Raw genomic sequence first — 23367 nt, 5'->3', positions numbered from 1 at the left:
CAGACAAGGTTTAATGGTTGCAAAAACTTTTACTTACGCCACTTGTAGTTGCGACGCAGATGGTCCGGTCGTCTGAACAACTATGTGAGTTGTTCCAGCTGGCGAGGCCCAAGCCAGTTAATCCGTCCGCAATTTAGGCCATCGGGAAAAGGGTACATCTGGGATTGCGCTCGGCGACGGGAAGGAAGATCGATAGGTGATCAGTCTATCGATCAGCTAGCCACAAGTCAGATCTCTTTAGAGGCACTCTGCAGCGTGCTCAAAGTTCTTCGACTTGGGCAGAAGTCGCACGAAATTTTAAACGGCTAGCAAGCCAATTACTAGCCGCCACGTGTGAATAATTTAGAACTGGCCAATAGCGGGACACAAATTTGCAGTCGAATGGTGGGAACTCTCTTGCACCGGGGGTTTTCTGCTGCAACAGAAAACCTTTACTTTTGCAAGAGGCTCTCATGTGGCGGGGAAAATTCACCGTGCCGAGGCACCAAAATCACTGGGTTGTGACAACTTTAACAACATCCAATTTGAACAGAATAATTTTGACTAACAGCTTTAATCATTACCTTGACTCTTTATATTCAAAATGATAACAGTATTTTAGGAACTATAGACCTAGAATTAAGGTAATTAATGCCTACCTTATAAGCTGTGACTTCTACTCTGTCTGTCAGAGATAACTAAAGAGGCAAACATTTATGGGGTGGGGGGAAAATCAATGCACAAAGCAACAAAGCAGGCCTGTTTATAACTCAATTTTTCAGCTACTAAAATTCTGATCAGATTTAAATCAATGGTGTGGGAGGATGAGACTTTGTATCTTGCTAAAACTGGCTGTGAGTAGAGTTTGGCCTTCAAGGAAGTGTTTTTTTTCAGACTGCCTAAAAAAGATTTCTGAAAACTATCACTTAATTAAATGATACTTTCTGAAAGCCTTGGGATAAATTATTTTAAATTCTAGTTTAAAAAAAACCCAAAACCACACACATCTGTATCAGAACTACTGATACAGTAGTTCTGAATATCAGTAGTCACAGTTTTCTTGAAAAAAAACATTTTAGTTCTTTAATCTGATAAGAATTCTATAAACCAGAAACATCTCTACTGCACCAAGAGAGAAAAAAAAAACCCAAAACAACTGTAAATCTATTCAGAAAGAAAAGTTACTATAGCAATGAAACCCCAGGGAGAAATCCTGGACAAAATAAAGTAAATGACAAAGTTCCTAGTAGCTTCAGCTGAGCTCAGCTTTCATCCCGAGAGTACAGACAATGGGACTAAACCAGTCTAGGCTAGAGAAAAAGAGGCTTTCCTATAAAACTTCCAAGATATGTTCTTTCTATGCATCACCCAGGCTTGTAACAAATAAACATGGATTCATGAAATAGCAGCTATGGCAAGACCAAGCCCCAGGGATGGCTGTGTGGCTCCTGCTTGGCTCCACCTCTAGTAAAAACCCTCCCTGATTGCTCACCCGCTCTGCCTTGTCCTTAATGAAGGTTGAATAAGAGAGGCGGCCCATGGAGACCTGATCACTCAGCACCAGGTCTCTCCTGGACCCCAACAATCTTAATTCAGCCCTTAAGCTTGATGAGCCCTTTCAGCCAGCCCGTGCAGCTTTAAGGGCTAATTGGGTATCCGTGCCCCTCCATGGTATCCATAGCCTTAAGGGCTCAGTGCACAGCTCTGTCCTTTCCTACACCACATCCCATGCCGCACAGGTGTTACTGTTTCATCACACTCTATGGTGGGTGTCTTGCACTTTTTAGCCTCCTCCCTTCTTGCTCTCTCTGGGCCTTTTAGCACCGGCCCATGGTACTGGACCTCGCTTCTGTGCTCCAGCCTCCCTGACTGTAGGTCCCAGCAGTGACCCACTGGACCTTTGGCCCCTCCTGGGCCAATGGAGATCACTAGGCTTGCTGGCTCTGGCAGTCCCCAGCTGTGGTCTGTCCTGGAGCAATAGCCCTTCCTGGGCTCCCAGGCTACCCTGGCCCACATGAGCCCCTCTCTGGACTCATAGCCTCTCTAGTCTAATTCACAGCTCCTCTCTGGGCTCCTGGACCTTTGGCATCTCCCCAGGCCCTCCTGGGCTACTGGTTTGCTAAGTATGCCTTGAGACAACCCTCAGCAGGGCTCAAGGCTAAACCACTGGTGCAGCATAAATTAACAGCATCTCATCCCTCTGACAGGTACCCCAAACTCTTGCTGAGTTGAACATAAAACAAGGCCACTTCCTGCATCAAGCAGCCTCTATGTGCCCCAGGCAACTTCCCTGGTTCCCAGTCCAGGAGAGTTTCTTAACCAGTTCAGGAGTCCTGGTGCTCTGCTAGCAGGAGCTCCCACCTTCAAGGCTCTCTGGGCTGGACTGCCTGACTGGCTTGGGCACTGGGCTTATAAGGCTCAAGCCCAGCCCCTTTCCAGTCAGACGAGTCCTTAATCAGCCACCTTCGCCACCTGCAAGCCACCTCTCAGGCTGCTTGCCCTCTTAATGGTGCATGTGCACCACAGTACCCTATCACACCACTACTTTGTGGAAGAGACTTCCTAATTGACACCTTGCTATTGGAATTAATATTCCAAACTACTAGATTTAAGACCAGTCCTGCTGTATGTGTCTACATGTGACAAATCTGCTGTGCATTTATACACACAGAATATTCTACACATACACTTACTGTACCATATATTCAAATACTAGTTTCATTTATCCTGAAGCAATTCCACTTCAGCCAGTGAAATTGTGCCAAGAACAGTGAATAAGTTATGGCTATCCATATACATAAATCACATGTTCCAAACAAGAAATCAATATAGAATCTGTACCTAGATGACTGATAATATACCTAATGTACCTAAATGACTGATAATATTAAATATAACATTGAGATAGAGACCAAGTACTCAGAAGTTTGGAAATGCTGATTTCAGCATGAATACTCCACCCTTAAATCAATCTCCCTGACCCCTTCATTCACATCTTTTAAAATATAGTTCAATTTTGGAGCTCTGTTTTTCAAATTCAGTATATAAATTCAAACATAAAAAAGACTGGGAAAAATAATCAAGACTCCTAAGAAAAAAATTGTATCCAATTAAAACCCATATAAAACAGGAAATATGGTCACAAAATACAGAGGTCACTCTCTCATGCCTACACTTCCACACACACACAACTTAGACTGCAAATAAATCAGTGTCACCAAGATATCAGTAAAATAATTTTAAATCTGTAAACTCTAATGCCAGTGCTCCCAGGAAATGATTTTACATAGCATCATAGGAAAGTAAGGCTGAAAGGAATCTAACAAGTTCATCCAGTCCAGCCACATGATCAAAGCAGTAACATTCCTGCCTAAACCATCCCAGTCAAGTGTCCATCTAATCTGCTCTTGAAAACTTCCAAGGATGGAGTTTCCACAGTTTCTCTAAACATCCTCTTCCAATGTTTGACAACCCTCATAATCAAAAAGATCCTCCTAACCTCCAACCTAAATTTCTCCTGAGAAAGCTTGAGGCCATTGTTCCAAGTCTTGTCCCCTACTGCCACAGAGAGAAGCCCATCCCCATGCTCTCTCTAAATCATCCTTAAATCATTTGAAGACCATTATCAAATCCCTCCTCCATTTAATCTTCTCCAGATTAAATAGCTCAAGTTTCTTTCAGCCTTTCCTCATAAACCTTGCTTCCCAAGCCCCTTCTCATTTTTTTTGCTCTGCACTGGACTCTAATATGTCCAAATCTTTGTTGAAATTTGGGGCCCAAAACTGGAAACAGTACTCCAGGTGAGGACTCCCCAGTCCTGAATAAAGCAGAAGGATCACCTTCCAATGCTCCTGTTAATAGGTGTGTGAAAAATGGGCCATATTCAATTCAGATTCAGCCCGAATCAGGGACAGTGACTCGATTCATTGATTTGGATCACTGTCCCTGATTTGATTCGGCCAAATCCAAACCTGAAGATTGAATTCTGATTCTTCAGATTTGGCCATAGACACAGCTTTAAAAGTTTTTTCTATGTACCTCGAGGTACCAGGTGTGGCTCGTGAATGCTGCAATGCCGGGGCAGATGAAGCATCCCACAGAAGCATGGGGGGCCCCCGAGTGCTCAACAGCAAACCCAGAAGTAGACCAAAAGTACTTCCAGTCCACTTCCAGGTCCGCCACAGAGCATGCAGGGGGCCCCCCCATACCCTTCCCCCCAGCTTGGTGATCAGCAATGGGGGAACCCCAGGTGCCCCCATAACCCAGGAGCTGGTGCTGAAGAGCCCCCCCACACTCCTGTGGGATGCTCCATCTGCCCCACCATTGCAGCATTCATGAGTCACCTAGTACCTTGAGGTATGTAAAAAAAAAACAAAACAAAAAAAACATTTAAAGCTGTTTCTATGTCTGAATCGCTGAATCTTTCCGAATCGATTCGAAGGGTTCTGATTCAATTTGGAGAGACTAAGGGGTCTCCTGATTCAATTCGGATTCAGAGATTCAGCCACCGAATTGGGCCAAATCTCCACAGAATTGAATCAGGGACCAATGATTTGCACAGCCCTTCCTGTTATTACAACCCAGGATGCTTCTGGCTTTTTTTTTTTTTTTGGCAACAAGTGCACACTGTTGGCTCATGTTCAGCTTATGGTTCATTGTAATGCACAGGTCCTTCTCTACAGTCCTGAAGCCTAGAGAGTCATTCCCCAATCTGTGTATATGCATACAATTATTCTGTCACAGTGCAGAACTCTGCACTTTTCCTTGTGGAATTTCATCCGATTGATTGCGGATCATTTCTCTAGCATATCTAGGTCATCCTGGATCCTAGCCCTACCCTCCACAGCATGAATCGGCAACACCCAGCACATGTGCCAAAGCATGGCACACAAGGCCACTTTCCTTGGCAGGCCACAGCCAACCTGGCTCTAGGCAGCTTCTGCTAGAAGCTGCCTAGAGCCCAGGATGGCTGCAGCTGGGAGGATGCAAACAGCTTCATGGAGCTCCACAACCCTGGCATCAGTTCCGTGGCTGCGGCAGCTGTGCACACACCTCTGGGCGCGTGGCCAGGAAGAAGCCTGGGGCAACACAACCCTTGGTCCTCCCCCACCATCTGCCCCAAGGCATGTGTACAGCTATTACTGCCATGGAGCTGATACCAGAGCTGTGGAGCACAACACAGCTGTTTGCAGCCTTCCAGCCACCGGCTACAGCAACCCAGAGGCCAGGCTGGCTGTGGATGGCACCAGCTCTCTGGTGATGGCAGGTGCATGTGCAGCTCACAGCGCATGGAAAGGGAGGGGCTCAGGCAGCAGAACCCTGGCCCCTCCCCAGCCATCCTCCAAAGGCATGCATGCAGGCACCACCAGCAGTGAAGACTGGGCCCCTTGTAGCTTCCCCATCTCTGGCACACCAAGTCGAGGCATGGGTGGAGGTTGGGGTGATTTTGGCACTCTGGCCAAAAACGTTGCCGACCCCTGCTCCAGAGTGTCTGCTACTCCACCCAACTTGGTGTCATCCACAAATTTGCTAAGCATGCACTCAATACCATCACCAAAATCATTAATCAAGATATTGAATAGTAGCAGAACCAGGACAGGCCCCTGGGGAACCACACTTGATACCTCTTCCCGACTAAGTATTGAGCCACTGATGACTAGTCATTGAGCATAGTGATCCAACCAGTTATGTATCTATATTACAGTACTTTCATCTAATCTTCCTGTACGTCCTTAGTGTGTTGATGAGAATGCAATGGGGGACAGTGTAAAAAGCCTTGCTAAAGTCAATAATAAAAGATATCTGATTTACCCAAAGAACCTTGTTTGCCTATCTCCATAGACCAACACAGGTACAACCTATACTCCTGATTGCTAAAGTCAAAGTATATCATAACCACTGGTCTTTCCCCATTCACAAAGCCTATCACCTTATCACAGAAATAAATCAGGTTGGTTGGACACAAATTGCTCTTGGTAAATCCAAGCTGGCTCTTTCTGATCACCTTGTTCTGCTCTAGATACTTCATAATGGATTTCTTGAGAACCTGCTCCAGATTAAGGACGTACCAAAATCAAAGTGGAATGAGGTGCACAGTGGCTCCTTGAATATTGCTTACTTTGCCAAGCACCCCTTCTACCCAGACCCTGATTGGCAGAGGGGCCCCAATGGTGCTGCTGCTTGCTACTGATCAGCTGGGAGGCAAAAGCCATGGTTTTAAATATGATGCGTTTTTTTCCTCTTACTGTTGATTGGCCAAGGGGCCCCAGCTGCCCTTCCCTTTGCTGTTGTTTGGCTGGAAGACAAAAACTGTGGCATAATTAAAATTCACAGATTTTGCCTCTCGGCTAATCAGCAGCAAGCAGTGGGGCTGCTGTGGCCCCTCCACCAATCAGGGATGGCAGGGCTTCATGGTGAAACAAGCAAGATTAAAGAAACCACTGTGCTGTGCACTTTTGCTGCAATTTTGATAGGTCCCTGTTCACAATCTTTCCAGGTATTGAGGTCATGCTGACTGGTCTGTAATCCCCTGGTTCTTCCTTCTTCCCGTTCATAAAGATGGACACTATATTTGCCCTTTTACACTCACCCAGAATCTTACCTAACCTCCACAATTTGGCTAATAGTTTTTAAATTACCTCAAACAAGTCCAATATTTTAGGGTGCATCCCATCCAGGCATGCCAACTTGAAAACATGTAGCATCACTAAGTAATCTTTTACCTGCCATTATTCTCAGCTATTTGTCTCCTTCCTTATTTTTCTTGCCAATTGCACTTGTCATCTGCCCTTATTTGTGAAGACTTGCATTGACTTACACTTGGATGGTTTTAATTTGGGGAATAGTTGTTCTTTGGAACCATTAGCTAGATAAGAATTTTAGGTGTTTTAAAAAATATATATTTTGTAATGTTAGATTTGTGAATTATCTTATGTTGTTGTTATTATTAAGAACTGTGGATGAGTCATTATGTTTTGTAGAATAATATTTTGTGTTAGACAATGTATGTTTTTGAACAGCAACTCACAAGCAAGAAAAATTTACCAAAGACATAGTACCACATACACTGTTTCCTGTTAACACGTCTTAGTCCTTGCTCTGCTATTTGCTTTTCTCTATTCATACTGGCAGTTATTTTAACAGCATGGTGAGCAGTAACTTAATGAATAACAAAATTTATTTCACAAATGAAAATGGTACCCATCACTGTAGAATTCCTACAGTGAGCGGGGCTAGTGACAGACATTCAAAAAGCCTGAGCCTGAATTGATTCAATCTTTGCAGGTCAGTCTAACCTGGCTAGGATAAACCGGTTTGTAACTGCACAGACATCCCCTCTGGACTGAAAAAAAAATCAGGCACATGCTGCAGTGGATCAGGCTAGAAGCAGGCTAGAGCAGGCCTCCCTTCCCTTTCACAATGCTGAGCTGAAGGGGGCATTGCCAGGCTCTGGCAGGATGCTCCGATTAGGGAGGGTTTTCCTTCCCCACCCCCCACCACCTCCTGAGCAGCCCAGCAGAATTGATAGCATAGCGTTTATCACCCCTAACTCAGTGTTTATCAGCCCATTAAGAAAATAACAGCCTTTCTCCATTAGCTCAAGCTCTTCTTAAACAACTTTCCCAAGGAAGGACATTACCAGCTACCTGTTGATTAGCTCCAAAAAGCATGTCTGCCTTTGCTGTCTCCCACAGCACAGACAGTAGCCAGCATGTAGTATGCTAGCTAATGCTGATAGGTGCCTGTGTAAGGCAGAGGGGAGGGCGGAATAATTCCTGCTTCAGCAGGGAATGGTGAGGGGGGAAAGGGGAGCAGGGGGAAGCCAGGCAGATGCCTGCAATCTCTGCTGGAGCTTCATAAAGGGAGTAGAGGGGAGGGGCCAGTTCTGTTGTGGAGCAGACAGCCCTGCCCAGCCCATGCCAGGATGCTGGGAGAGTCTGATTTAACTGAAACCAGCAAGGGTTCTAGGACAGACATTGAATAAACTGGTTTGACCTGAATCAGTTAAGTCTGATACTACATTCAGCCAGGTTTATCTCAAATCAGTTTCAGCCATTTTCTAACTGGCTTATGTGCACTGAACATCTGTTCTGTTACAGGTTTAAACTAGTTTCTGATCACTTAAACCAGTTTGTGTGTAATGTCTGTCCCTAGCCAGTGTGTGCACTGAGGGAAGGACAGTTTGTTACTAGGGAACCTCAGAGATATTAATTAGGACAGTTAGGAAATGCTAAAGGAAAGGAAAGTAAAAGAATGGAACAGAACAAAATTGCATTGTCAGAACATATATAACTAAACAAAGTATTTTCAACTGGAATAGAATACCTGGTTTTATTACAACTGAGTAGTAGGAGGCAGAAATGAGAGAACAAAGAGAACTCAATTTTGTATAATCATCTCTAGAATTTAGCCCCATTAAAGGAGTGAGGGTTAACATGTAGAAAACAATAATAGGTTAAAAATACCAGAGCCAGTTTCAGAGCCAAAGCATCTTTGAGGCCCATTCACTAGAGCATTACAAGAAGTATGGGAGACAAATAGGTTGAACTAGAAATCATAGCATTTAAAGAAAATTTTGACTTCATTGGCTTTACAGAGGCTTGGTGAAATAAGCATGGTAGATAAATATTTCTATTCCAGAAAAATAGGTAACAGCAGCGTAGATTATTTAAAAGCTATGACCTGGCAAAAATGGGGGATTTTAATATCCTTGATATCTGTGCTGTAAAGAAAATACAGAGAAAATAAAGACACATAAAAAGTTCAGCAAGTTTTTAGTATATATAGACAACTTTCTACTTCAGAAAGCTGACAAAACAACAAACGGTTATCTATTTTGCATCTGATTTTAACCAACAGGGATGAATTGGTCATAAACATGAAGGTATTGGGCTTGGCATTAAGTGATCACAGTATGATTAAGTTCATGATTTTATGGAAAGGCAGGCATGAGAACAGCAAGACACTGAACTTCAGAAAGGCAAATTTCAACCAAATCAGCAAAAGATGGGATGCCTTGGACAAATTAAAAGAAGAGAATGCAAAGCAACTAGAGTTTTCTAAAGAATATAGTATCAGAGGTTCAACATCAACCTGTTCCAGTGAAAAGGGAATTTAAGAACAAGTATATGGCTGCAGGAAAAATCTTTTCACTATCTGAAAATCAAGAGAGATACATATAGACAAAGGCAAGACGGGATGCCACTAAAGATGCATGCAAAAACACAGCGTGTACAGGCAGGCACAAAATCAGGTGATCAAAGGAAAAAATAAAAGTTACAACTGGCAAGCGAAGATAAAGACAAAGGAATTCTGCAAACAGCAGATGAAAAAAGAGAGAGAAACAGCAAACTCTGAGTTTGTTGCTAACCAGAAAAGTTGAGCTACTAATAGGACATGCAAAGAAGGTATTGTTTCTTAATCCCTACTTTACTTCAGTCTTCATAAAAAAATACAACCAGATAACTAGGAAAATATAAAGAAAAAAAGGCAAATAAAGATAAATAAAAATCTGTCAGAGTAGCTTTGACTAGTTTGAATTAATTTAAGTCATCAGGGTCTGAGGAAATGCACCCCATAATTCTTAAAGAACTAACTGGAAAAAGCTGAAAGAATTAACTAAAAAAAATTTCAAAAGTCACTGCCAATAATATTTACAAATTTTGGAAAGACCAACAAGATCCAAAAAGTCAGGAGAAGGATTAATTTAGCACCCATAGCCAAAAGATATGTAGTTTAGCAATTCCTTATTGATGAGCCTTGAAGTGACATACAAGTCCAATCCTTGAACCACAAATCCATTTGCAGAAGTTGCAGGTCTTTCTGCAAGACAAAGTAAGCTTGAGGCCCAAATTTCTCTTCTTTTCCTCCTTCTGTGCTCTCTTCTCTGCTTTGAGGGCAAGACACTTTATTTTGAAATGGGATGCCGTTTGGTGGAGATTGAGGCAGCACCACTGGAGCTGGTTAGCAGCCAGCTCCTCCAAGCTCTTGATGTCTACATCTGTTTTCTTGAAGTGTACCGTCAATACATCCTTGTTGCATTTCCTCTGGGAACTATGAGATCTCAAGCCATAGCTAAGATGGGAGCAGAGCACTTGTTTTCCGAGTTGAGAGTCAGGCTTTCACCACAATGTCTGGTCCAGCAAAACTGATGCTTGAAGACCACCAATTCAATGTTAGTGGCTTCAGCAAGGATGCTGGTGTTTGTACCGTGATCTTCCCATCTGATGTGAAGGATTTTCCAGAGGCATCATTAGTGATGCCTCTCGAGGCTCTTGTGATGATGACAGAAGGTCGCCCACATTTCACATCCATACAGGAGAGTGGAGATGATGACTGCATTGTAGACCTTGACCTTGGTGTCTTTTCAGAGACTGCAATTAATAAATACATGCTGAAACAATTTTCCAAAGAAGGCACTTGCACACCAAATCCTACACTGGATCTCCTCATCAGTGTTCACTCTCTGAGATAGGTGCTTATTGAGGTAAGGGAAGTGCTCAGCTACCTCCAGCATCCTTCCCTTGGTGGTAATTTGAGAGGGGGGGGAGGGGTCATATTCATAGCCTGGAGCAGGCTGATAGAGCACTTCAGTCTTCTCAATGTTGAGAGAGAGGCCCAAAGTTTTGTAGGCTTCTGTGAAGAGATCCAGAGCAGTTTGGAGGTTTTCCTCAGTATGTACATGGATGGTGCAGGTCATCAGCAAATTGAAGGTCAAGAGTGGCTGTTTTGAATACTTTTGTCTTCAAACAAAAATGTCCCAGATTGAAGAGCTCTCCTTCCATTCCATATTCTATACTCATCTCATAAAGGAGGAGGTCCTTAACAAGAACAAGAATGATAGTAAAAAAAAAGACAACAAAACTGGAATGAAAATGCATGCTTGCTTGATCCCAGTTCAGATAATAAATGGATATATGTCCAATCCACTACAAAGAATGGTAGCAGTCATCTGTTCATGGAGAAGCCTCAGGACCTTGATGTATTTTTCAGGGCATCCAAATCTGGCCAGAATTTTCCAGTCGCCTTGCTGAGGTCAATGAAGGCCATATACAGGTCCTGGTTTTGTTCCTGACACTTTCTTGGACTTGGCAGGAAACAAAGATTACATCACAATTGCCTGCAAGATGGTCTGAAATCACACTGAGATTCCAGAAGTATTTCCTCAACAAAAGATGGAAGACAGTTCAGGAGGATGTGGGAGAGGATTTTCCCTGCTGTGGAAAGGAGGGCACTACCTTAATAGTTCCCCTGCATAGACTTACCTCTTTCCAATGTCACACTGTTGGAGTTCCTCACGCCCCTAAAGATCTCTTTGTTGTTCCAAATTTGAAGAATAAATATATGGAGTCTCAGTACCAGTTACCCACTGCCAGCCTTGAAGACTTCAGCAGGTATGCCATCCAGTCCAGGAGCCTTGTTGTTCTTGGTTTTCATGATGGCATACCAGACTTCCTCTAGGATAGGAGGGTCAGCAAGAGATCCTCTTTTGGAGCATTGGGGAACAGACTCATTGTTGGCACCCATCAGAATTGACTCACAGTTCAGGAGTGCCTCAAAGTTCTCTTTCCATCTAGCTTGGATAGATTAATTGTCTTTGAAGATCACTGAACCATCCTGTAATTCCAGGAAAGTAGGACCATGAGAGGTTAGACCATAGATGGCTTTCATTGCCTGGAAGAAACGATGCACATCATGTTTGTCAGCAAAGAGCTGAATTTTCTTGACTTTATCTTGCCATCATTGGTATTTGATTTCTCAGATCCTCCTCTGAACTTTGGCTTTGAGGAACTAATATGTCTCCTTCTGCTGAGATGAGGTGTCATGAGCCTTTCTCTTCCAGAGAACAATGAAAATTGTAGACCATCCAGTCTGCCCTCAGTAAATGAGAGCTACCAAAGCAAATTATTCAGCACTCAATTTGTAAATATCTACAGGTGGTAGAAATGATCATTAACAGCCATCATGGAATTTTTTAAGGGAGATAAAAAAGGCAACCCAACTTGGTTTCTTTCCTTGAGAGAGTCACTGAGTAAGTGGATAAGGGGAATACCTAATATTAAACATGATCTTCGCATATCTGGACTTTCATAAGGCTTTTGACACAATCCCATAGGTCATTCTTATAAACTGAAGAAATGGGACATAGATAAAGTTATCACTAGGTGGCTACATAATTGGTTGAATAACCACAAGTAAAGAGTAACTATTAATGGATTGATGTCAGACTAGCAGGATGTCCCAAGTAAGGTGTGTTCTCAAAGGGGTTTGTTCTGGGCCTGGTGACGTTAAACATTTTTGTTAACAAAGCAGATGCAAGAATAGAAAGTATGTCAATCAGGTCTGCACACAACACAAAAAAAGAAGTTGCAAAAACGTTGGTAGTTAGGATCATCCCAAATTGGAGAATTGGACTTTAAGGGTGACTGATTAGAACACGTCAGAGCAACCTCGATTAACCAAGCCTGCTGGAGTGTTCTAATTAGAATGCTTTAGTGTGCTGCAGAGTCTTATGGATTCAGTGTCCCACATTTCAAAATGCTGGCGGGGACACTAACTAAAGCTCATCGAATGAGCTTTAGTTAATACACGAGATGCTGTGACATTTTAATTACAGCGATTCCTGAGAGTGGCTCTAATTAAAACGGCCTCCCTCCCCCCACCCTGCATGACATGTATAGGCAGCCTATGACAGTAAAATCAAAATCAGCAAAGACAAGACAAATGTATAAAGTGTTACAGACAGGGAAGAAAAACAAATGAATAGATATAAATGGAGGCACACTAGTATGGCAATAGCAAAGGCAAGAATGATCTGAATATTATGGCAGCTGGATGCAATCCTGAATTAAGCACAATGCCCTGACTCGGAACAGGGCCTAGCTGTTCCTTATAAGAGTAGGGCCCTGAACAGCAAGGCCAGCAGTCTGCTGCTAGGAGCCAAGAGCACACTACCTGGCTGAGCTGCTGCTCATGGAACATCCTTGGAAGTAAGGGCAGGAGTTATGGGAATAGCTGGAGGCTCCTGGTCCTGGGGCATGACCGAAAACGACACCCTGCTGGGGTTGGATAGTGTGGTGGGTGCTTGTGGCAGGGCAGCTTCCAGGAAATGTCACACCTGGGGCCTCCTCACTGAAGGGTGAGTATGGGGCACCAGAAAGCCTTAGCCCCTGCTGCCTTGCGGGTGATCCCGTGGAAGGGAAAAGCTAGGGGAGAAGAACCCAAAGGACAAAACAAGGGACCAGACTCACCATGAGTTCTGAGGTGGGGTCCTGGCCAGGTGAAGGGGCCAGAGACAGCACCCCAACTCACAGCAAGATCTGAGGCTGCACTATGGGAGCTGGGAGTGAGGCTCTAGGGGGGTGGGTTACAGGGGGGTGTAGCTCCTACACAGGGCTATGTAAGAAACTCCTGGGGCAAAGGGATGAAGGGATTGAGAGTCCAGTGTAAGGTAGGGGATAAGGCAGGGGAATAGGGTTTGGAGTCCAGAGTAGGGCTTGGAACCCTGATCGGGAATGGGGCTGGGAGCCCAGAATTGGGATAGGGCTTGGAGCCCTGAGTGAGGAACAGGAGGAAAGACCAGTGTTAAAGAACTGGGACTACGAGCTCCAGTGGTGAGTGAGAGTCCCATGTGAGACTCTGGATCTCGGGTCCTAGTGTGAGGCACTGGAAGAACATAGATGCCATCTGCGAGGCATGGGACATGGTACAGGGGGTGGTCGGAGCTGTGTACATAGGCCCTTGGCATCAGGGCAAGTAAATGGGCAGCCTCCTGCCTCATTGACATCTTTAAATTGTTATCATCAAGGCATGGCAGTCAAGGTAGACAGGTGGCCAAAGATTTGACCAGCCCCAGGACACCCAGTTGTTACAGCCACAAACTCAACATGTCAGCAGTGTGATTTTGTGCAATTAAATAAACACTTCAATCCCAAATTGCATCTGTTTCATTTAAGACAACCATTGATATAAGACATGGGAGGTAACAGGACTTAACTACAGCACTGAGCCTTTACAATGTAATAACCAGAACTGAAGGTTGTAGAGAACCTGGAAAGGCTTCACAGGCAAGCTACAAACAGATTGAACTGCAAACCATAAAAGAAAATGTTGAACAAACTAGGTAACTAGCTACAGATTGAGGGATAACATAATAGCAGTTTTCAAATACTTGAAAGACTGATGTAGCAAAAGGAAAAATGATTTTCCTCTTTCCACAGAGGAAAGAATGAGAGACAATAGGTTTAAGCTGCAACAATGCAAATTTAGATTAAATCTCAGGGGGGAAAGTTTCCTTACTATAATGTCAGTAAGACTGTGGAACAAGCTGCCTAGGGAAGTTGTGTCTGTCTCTGGGGATTTTCAGGAAGCTAAAAAGGCTGTGTGGGGTGGTTTAGGAGCAAGCACAGTCCTGAATCTGTGCAGAAGTTTGGATTTCATGGCTCTTCCAACATTTCAATGCCTTTCAATTCTTTGGTTTTCGGCATGTCCCAATTAAGGGAAAATCTTGTCTTCCTTGTCTCCAATTCAGAAATGCATTTTAACATGTTCCCAAATTCAAACAGATGCACAAGTGCTATTATTTACTGGAAAAGCAAGTATTGTTTCAAGATATCTTTTATTGGGCCAACCATATAGTTGTGTGCACTGTTGGGCAACCTTTTGGATATCTAGTGTCTTTTGTGATGTCAAGTTTCATGAGCTGCAGCCCCTTTCTTAAAGGTTGATAGTAAATTCTTTCTTACCGTAGTTATACACTCCGAGATCGGCTTGAACATGAGAGAATATTGTGTTGTTTCACCTGGACCCACATATATGAGAGGAGGACCATAAAAAAAATGTCCCTCTAGGATTGCTTTAAGTTTCCAGTCTTGACTGGACAAGTTACTCTGAAACAAAAAGAAGTGATGTCAGTCACATGACATTTACATATACAAGAAACATTTCAGCTTTCAGCTGCTGCAATTTTTACATGGTTTAGTCATTACTTCTTAGAATGGACAACAAATCAGAGCAAAACTGTCAGCTGAAGGGAAGTTTTAGGAAAAAAAATAAACTATATATAATCAATAAATAATCTTTCAAAAAATGTCCATAGTCTTTTGGCTATGGCTCTGCAGTAGCAATAGCCTATTCTATACAAATGCTGTCCTTCTGTAGAAACCTTTAATATTGAGGGGATAAGAAGGTAACTTCATTACATTTAAGAAGCATATAATACTGTCAGGAATGCAGTTTAAATTATTAATTCTATATTCAGAGTGGAGTTTGTGTGCAGTAAATGAGGTATGGGCCACAGACAGAATGACAAGACTAAAGAGACTACAGAAGAGCTGCTTTGTTCCCAGAGCATCCCTATCCCCATCTCCATCCTTTGAACTGAGCATGAAAGAGGTCTTCAGAAAAAAAGGATTTCATCACAGAATTAGTAATAAGATACAAGAACAAGAGTTGCCCAGATAACTTTAATACTACTGTTTGATAACTTGTGATGTCTGGTTTGCAAATATAATAATAGGGATTTTTTTTCTTTTGCTTTAAATGCTTGCATGCAAGTGATTATATATATGCTGATGCTTGGAGAAAGCTCAACAAGGTTTAAAAAAAAACAAAGTGTAGGCACCAAAGAACAAATCTATGGTGTAGATACAGTATATTATCTGTACTACAGCTTTCTATCATCATCATCAAAAAAATCATTATTAACATAACAATACAGTAACATCATCTAATTTTCCCATCTTACTCCTTAAATTAGACTTCGGTTCTTTTCCCTCTTAAGCTTATTATTTATATTGTCATTCTTCCTCCCGCTTATAATTTGATGCATATTAATAAGTGTCAAATGCAGATAAGGGATCATAAGAATGGAAGTTAAATCATTATTTAGGTGGGCAAAGAATAGTTACTTAACATTTTCCCCAACAACATTTGCATTTATATGTTTTCAGATTTGGGGGACCAATGTAAAATTTCTGTACCGTTAAGGGGGTTTCACAAAACATAAGCATCCTTTAAATGCAAAAGGTGGAATCCAAAAATCTTGAATCACATTTCAACCTTTCGGATACAAACTTAACTTACAATTGGGATGTCCTGAATAATCGTCTGATAGGCTGATGTTATGAATTCTAGTTCAGCCTCTGCACTATCTGCATTCACCACACATTCGATCGTGTAGACCCGGATATCATAGGAGGACTGCAGCAGAATCTGGCAAGGGTAGCGACCAGGATATTTGGGAACAAACCTTATAGGGAGCTCAACTGTTGTGCTGTCATCTTAAATTAAAAGAAAAACAAACAAACAAACATGGTTACACAAAATACTCTAGAATATTCAAGGAGCAAACAAAAACTAAAAAACAGAACTTGGAGAAAAATATAAATTCTGAATAGGGACATCAATCTAGAACAGGGGTGCTTAACCTCCGGCCTGTAAGCCAAATGTGGCCTATTGAATCATTGCATCTGGCATATAGGGCTCTCCACGGGTGTGAAAGTTTGGCAGTGGAGGAGCAGTGGCCATTAAAGTGGCCATATGCCTTCCCCTCTGCCAAACCTCCAAACACCATTGCCTGCACAGCGAGTCAGAGCCAAGCTATGTCCCCTTGCCCCAAAGGGCCGGGCCACAGCTCCTATCCTCCCTTTGGGGCTGGGCCATGCCCTTTCCCCGCTGGGGCTAGCTGGGGCCTGGCCACACCCCATCCCTCATCAGGGCCAGGCCATACCCCCTTTCCTTTCCATGGAATCAGATCAAGCTCCAGTGCAGGTCTGTGCTGGGACTGGTCTGCTTCCCTGACCCACTCCACACCCCTACGCACCAGATGGTGCTCGTCATACCCATGCCAGATATGGGCCACAGATGGACCAGGCACTGCCAATCCAGCCCTCCAATAAAAAGGTTGAGCACCAACAATCAAGAGTGAACATACCACAAACTTAAACACCATAAAATGTGAAAAGTCTTTTCAGTTATACCTAGTCAATATTTGTTTTCTTTGCAGACAACTACTGAATATAGCTAAATTATATAATTTCACACTTTTTTGTACAGAGTACAAGACATACATTAAAAGATCCATTTATCCTTGCACTTCTAAGGATTTATTGTATATGTCTGTCAAATACCATAAGCATTTAATGATACCACAAAAACATTTGTCAGCATTTACTATGCAGTAATATTGTAAATAATTTTGGTATTCTGAGCAGTACTCAAAATAAAAAATAAACGTAACATAATATTATACGGAGCCCTACTGTCACCATTAGACCCAGTCAGACATCTGTGCCCACCCTTACAAATTTGTATGTGGGGGGAAGATCAGCCACCTTCATGATATCCCTCACTTCTTAAACTGTGCAGAGGTCCACCTACAGAAATAGGAGGGAAAACAGCATGGAGCAGAAAGGAATATTCCCAGGCTCAGGCCCACAAGCCCTTCAGAGCTATGCCAAAGAGTAAAAGCAGTCCCTAATTATAATAGCCTATTTGTGGCTCCCCTTGCTGAGAAACACTTTTTCATGAAGGCTTCCAGCATTATATATCAATATATACTTATAGGAGCCCTATGTGAAGTGGAGGGCAAGGGAAGCCCAGAGACTCTGCAAAGACGCACACAAACCACAGGGATAGAACTAGGATCCAACAAATTTGAGTCCACAAATTCATACGAGTCCTTCAACAAGAGAAGATAAAACCCACCTTTGAGGGAACAGGTTTAGGGAATGTTTTAAGTTTTCTTCCTCTTTACCTTCTTATAAGTGATTTTGTGAATATTTCAGGTGATGTTTAATGACAGACACAATGTTATAAAATGAATTCAATCATCATTTAAAATGATGTTTGCTCTCTTTCATGAACTGCTGTTGCCCTCTGACTACTGGTCAGCTATTGCTGTTCAACTCTTAGGGAGGTAAACTAATACTTCTCTGTTGCTTTGTGTCATCTTTAGCCTCCATCATTGCATTAAAAAAGCTCTCAATCAAGGGAAGAATAATGCAGCAGTACATTATGAGCCTTTCAACATTACTAGGCTATCGAAATATTAGAGATTGCACCTCAGGTTCAACCCTCCTCTGAAATAAATTAGCTTGTTCTCTAATAAAGACAAGATTAATGACCTTCTAATTTATGAATTATTACCTTTCTTCTGTTTTGTCACAAAGTTATTATCCCTACTAGCTATCTTCTATAAAAATGCCTCAGGTTTGTCAGTTATAGAAGCAATAAAACTCCTTCTCTAGTCCCTTCTCCTACTGCCTGTAACACTACCTGATCATTTACTCGGTCTGTGGGAGAGTACTTTGAGGATTATCAAACCAATATACGTACCTAAATCTTTAGGTATATCTTTTAAGTACTTACCTTGAAGTACTACAAGGCAGATTATCTTTCTTCAAATACTCTAGCTGTTGTCAATATAATATTGCATATATTGCAGGAACTGAAAGCTCCAAAATATTTTAAGTTAATGGAATGAGTTTGAGACTTCTGCACTACAGACATTTAAATTATTGCTGGGATAAATTTTGTTACTCCTTTTAACTCCCAGGGATTGTGTCCTATGAGAGTAATTTTAATCTAAAAAAAGACTTCATTTTAAATAAAAGATGAATATTAAGCTGAATAAGGTAGCAGTCATCAGACTTGTCTACAATTGCTACATTGTGCATGTTTTAAATCTGAAATGCAATCTTTAACATTTAATGCATTATAAAAAAAGAAATCCCACCCATCCATCAGCACAATATTTTCAAGGTTATATTTCTGCAATTTTCATAAAAATATTCATTTCATATGCTAAAAGAATATAGTTAAACTGAGGAATAAGTTGAAAAATGGAAAAACTAAGATCACCCAAATGTAAAGCAGAAAATATATAAATGTTAAGTCTTGTACACAACAGATCAACATTTCTAAAAGAAAACTGGATCTTCAAGTCAGACCAATTACAGTAACCGTTTGTCTAATAGTAGAGCTGTGTGTGAAAGTTTTTTCTTTTTTTGCAGAATAACTTTATGCTAAATTTTTAATATATATCATAATGTAATCAAACTTAAGGCGCTCTCAAACCAATTTGTTTTCCTCTAGTCTGCATGTGGTATTTTTTTTAAAGTATGCCTTAGCAGAAAGTAGATTAGGAGTTAATTGAGTGACTTGTTCAAAAGTAACTGCAGGGTCACAGCAGCCATAATTAAGGAAACAGCTGAAAGCACATACATGAATTATGGGGAGACTGGACACTGACCAGATTTCTTCTACACAGCAAAAGCTCGACTACATCTCCTTGGAAACAGATGATATTTCACGCTTTCTCCTTGTGCAAGCGAAATGCAGGCTAGAATAGTAAGGACTGCAAATGTTGTTTTCCCAAGCTGGGATTTAATATATGGGTGAGTTTCTTAACAAAAAGTAAAAACAACCTATGAACCAGGCACATGACCCCAAACTCCCATCACCAGGTCAGCATTCAAACCACTTATGCCACAGGCGCATTCATCCTTGTTTTCTCTGGCTCAAGTTTGAATTCTTTTCTGTACAGTGGATCGTATTCAACAGGCAGAGCAAAGACGGTCCCCACAGAACAGTTTATAGATTGGTAGTAGAACTGAGAAGTGTGGGTCTGAACTGCCGCAGGCCATGGAGGTCACTAAACCTGAATCTCTCAAATCTTGCGCAAGTAGTTCATACGCTAGCCTCCTACACTTTGCAAGGAGTCTAATCCTGTCATGTGCATTAGGTGTATTATGAGAACACGAAGAGGATCAAGCCCCCATGTTAGTTCTGGATCTCAGTCAGCCTAGGCAGAAGGCATGCACTCAGCTCAACCCCGTCAAGGCTGAGGCATTTCTGGGCATACACAGCAGAACAGTTTTAAATGCACAGCAAACTTTTTTAAGTTTTAAAACTTGTTTTAGCTTTTTTAAAAAGGAGAGATGCATGTTGCGCTTAGCCTTCCTTTTCACCCCCATAAATATTATTGAATGGGAACGTGATTGCCTTCTCATCAGGGTTCTGCTTTTCCCATGTTTCTGAACTCCAAGACAGCCAAGTTCTTTTCTAGGACAATAAAGCCATGTGCAATGCCAGAATATGACATGCTGAGGCCATAAACTATGCCCAGTTTAAGAGGCCTCATACGCTAAAAATAATCCCCAAAATCCCTGAAAATGGATTTTCATTACATTTTAAGATTAATTATTGTTATTTCTGAACAAATTTATGAACTCAATATGAATAACTGTGGAGCCATATATATGTATATTTTTGTCATATTAGAACAAAAATGTCCATTTTTTTCCTTATTTAGAGGCCCCTCAAATTGTGAGGCCCTAAACTGTAGCGTAAGTAGCTTAAGCCTAAATCTGGCACTGGCCATGGGACAAGGTCTCCAGTCCATAACCACTCAACCCTGACACTGCTGCCACTTCACTAACAAACCCTTTCATATTCCTTTAGTCAATAGCAAAAAAAATAATAAGACCCTACAGTGTTATGAACAGCTGCTAGGGAAGTGTTTTTCAGGAGTCCCTTGACCAAGCCACATGATGAAAAGCTTTTTTTGATAAAAAATGGTGACTGTTCAGAAAAAGGACTGAGGAATATGAGTCATGAGCATAATATCCTAATTGCATAGTAGAGATAATTATTTTTCATCTATTTAATCAATGCTTATTTTGTTGATAATGCTTCCAAAGTAAAATGATTGCCTGCCTAGCGTTTTTTGGGTGGTTTGTTTTTTGGGGGGGTTTGTTTGTGGTTTTGGTTTGTTTGTTTGTTTGTTTGTTTTGGGGGGGGGTTGAGTATTTAAGTATTGCTTCTTGATCTAGATACTTATCAGGGAGAAACATTTCCAAAGTCCTACCCGCTCCGGTCTCTTGGGCTTACTGGCCCTGTCCAAGCGTCTAGGACCCCAGGCACCTGAACCAAAATACTCCATACCTTACAAGCCCAAATCAAAGCCTCTAACCTTCCCTATAGCCATGCCCATGCCTTTCAGGACTTATTCTAATTCCATTTACCTGTTCTGGCAATGGCCCCTTGGTCTCAGCCCCAACCTCTTTCTCGGGTATCAGCCCATCAGCTTCAGGCTTCTCCACAGGCTTTAGCCTTCTTGGCCTTTGCCCATCTCTGGAGCCCTGGTCCTGGTTTTGGCTTCAGCCCCTCCTGGGCTTCTGACTTGCTTCCTTGACCTTAGCCCCATTAGCCTTGCTCATCTGGGCTTCTGCACCTCCCAGGTTTCAGCCCATTGCATGAAGGACTCAAAACCTAGGGCACCCCCCAGCCACCCTGCTGTGTGGCCTCCTGTCTGTCCCTACAGACAGAACCCAAACCTCCAGTGACAACATGAAGTCCAAAGATAACAACAACAACAAAACACTTGCCTCCAAGACGTTCAGCAGAACTGATTTCTGACTCCTCCCCTTCCAGTCACCTGACCTGGCTCTCTGGGAAACAGGACCCAGGTGCTATCACCTATCCCAAGGTGCTGTCACCCATCCCAAGCAATGACAAGGGCTCTCAGTTCCCACATCAACTGCTCAAAGCATTGCAGCTCAAGCTTTCTGCAAATTATATTCCCCCCCAGCCTGCTCTCACGTCCTTCCAGTAGCAGAGGCAGGGATCCCCTGCTACACTCTTTAAATTCCTAGTGTATATGCCTAGCAAGTATGATTTCATCAGGCAAAAACCTTCTTGTTGGCACTATCCTTGAAGACATTTAGTAAACTGAGCAATTACTATATTTACAGGATTCCACGATGAGGGGTCAGAACCAGAGCCACAGCTGCTGCCTGACCCCTGCCAATTCGTACCCCATCTCCCCCTCCACTGTCACCTCTCTCCCCCATCCTGTAGTCTGCTGCTGCCTGGCTGTGCTCTATTCACCAGGCTGGAGCAGGGATGGAGTCTGCCAGCACCAGAGCAAGGGTAGGTGGGGGGGAGGGGGGAGCCTAGGCAGGGGGAAGAGTAAGCAGGGGGCAGGCACAATGGGAAACAGGCAGCAGGGAAGGCAAGTGGTAGGGGGTGAGGACAGGCAATAGGGGGCAATCCTCTACTGCCTCCTCACTGCCTCCCTGCCTGCCACTGCTTTCCCAACTGCAGTGATGAGAGGGATGAATTTATGATGATTGTCCAGTAAATAGATTGTATAAATGGAAAACTATTACAAATGTATACATGTTCCACATACAGTATCTAATTATTGGGGGTTGTCTTAAAATCAGGATCATCTTGGATTCAAGTAAATATGGTATCTTGATATCAACCAGGCAGCAAATTCCCAGTTTGCAATTTCTTGAATGTGACAAATGGAAAAGATAGCAGACAAATTTGCTTTCAATTCCTCTAATACACCAACATCCTGAAAATAAAGAACATACACTTCTGCCCCCAGTGATCACAATGCTTTAATTGCTCCTAGAGCCCTAGGTCAAGTCTAGCAACTAATAACTTGGTCAATCTACAGAGGCCACTTCAACATTGAAATGGTCACTTTAAGCCTATTGTGGCTTACAGAAAATACAAATTAACGTAATAGAACATCTATCCAACCAACACCCAGCTTCTTGAAAAATTTCATACATCTTCCATTTTGTCTAAGACTTCAAAACTTTTGGAGACAAAACTAGTCTCTCATTCCATCGTATTACAGCACCTAACCACTTAGTTGATGCATTATTATTTACTATTTATATTTTAAGGGTACCTAAAATAAGATACCATGTATATTGCCAATTTTGAGAATTTTGCTAAATCCTAGCCAAGACTGACTTCTGTTTCAAATGCATTTACAGTAATTGTAAATTCAGTTTCTCAAACTGACAATCTTAACTAAAGCTTTATTAGCAAGAACTAAAATCCAATAGTTTTATGATCTTCTTAATTGAGATAATTAACAATAAGAAAAAATAAATAAATCAATGCTTTCTATTTACAGTGAGCATCAAAACATGCTGCCTGGACTGTCAAAGGTACTATGATTTCTGTTCAGTCAGCTCTGCCCTAAGCGAACTGTATGACTTATCAGCATCACAGCAAAGAAACAGAACTGTAGTTTTACTAGCTACCGGTCTTGAAAACCACTTTTCAGTAATTTAGAACTAAAAAATCTGATTTATTCTTCATTCTTATGTCAACGGAAAAGTAATCTCTGAATGATACTGTGACGGCGACGGGCCGCCGTCATGGGTGCAGGCAGAGGATAGGCAGGATAGGGGGGCAAAAACACCCCCTCGAGAAAGCCACAGGCCGGGCTACTCACCCCCGGGAGGGACGGCAGCGTCGGAGCTGGGACCGCAGCAGCAGACGCAGCCGCCATTACGGCCGCGCGAGCCGGCGCTACGCCGGCTGGTTAAACAGCTGTTCCCGACCAGGGGGGCCGCC

At 42.5% G+C, this 23367-nt stretch overlaps 1 protein-coding gene across 1 annotated transcript in view; it reads right to left on the bottom strand.

The window, feature by feature from the left end:
* Positions 1 to 23367, bottom strand: part of CFAP47 (cilia and flagella associated protein 47) — a 757346-nt gene that overhangs the window by 360526 nt on the left and 373453 nt on the right. The window contains exons 46-47 of the mRNA XM_014520638.2: positions 16063 to 16259; positions 14724 to 14867 (exon numbers count right to left, since the gene is read on the bottom strand). Coding sequence (XP_014376124.2) covers positions 14724 to 14867; positions 16063 to 16259 — 341 coding nt within the window. The remainder of the gene's footprint in view (positions 1 to 14723; positions 14868 to 16062; positions 16260 to 23367) is intronic.

The sequence above is a fragment of the Alligator sinensis genome, unplaced genomic scaffold (genome assembly GCF_000455745.1).
Source record: "Alligator sinensis unplaced genomic scaffold, ASM45574v1 scaffold243_1, whole genome shotgun sequence".
NCBI classification, from domain to species: Eukaryota; Metazoa; Chordata; order Crocodylia; family Alligatoridae; genus Alligator; species Alligator sinensis.
Note: the sequence above shows the minus strand (reverse complement) of the source record. Positions and strands in the feature narration are given on the sequence as shown.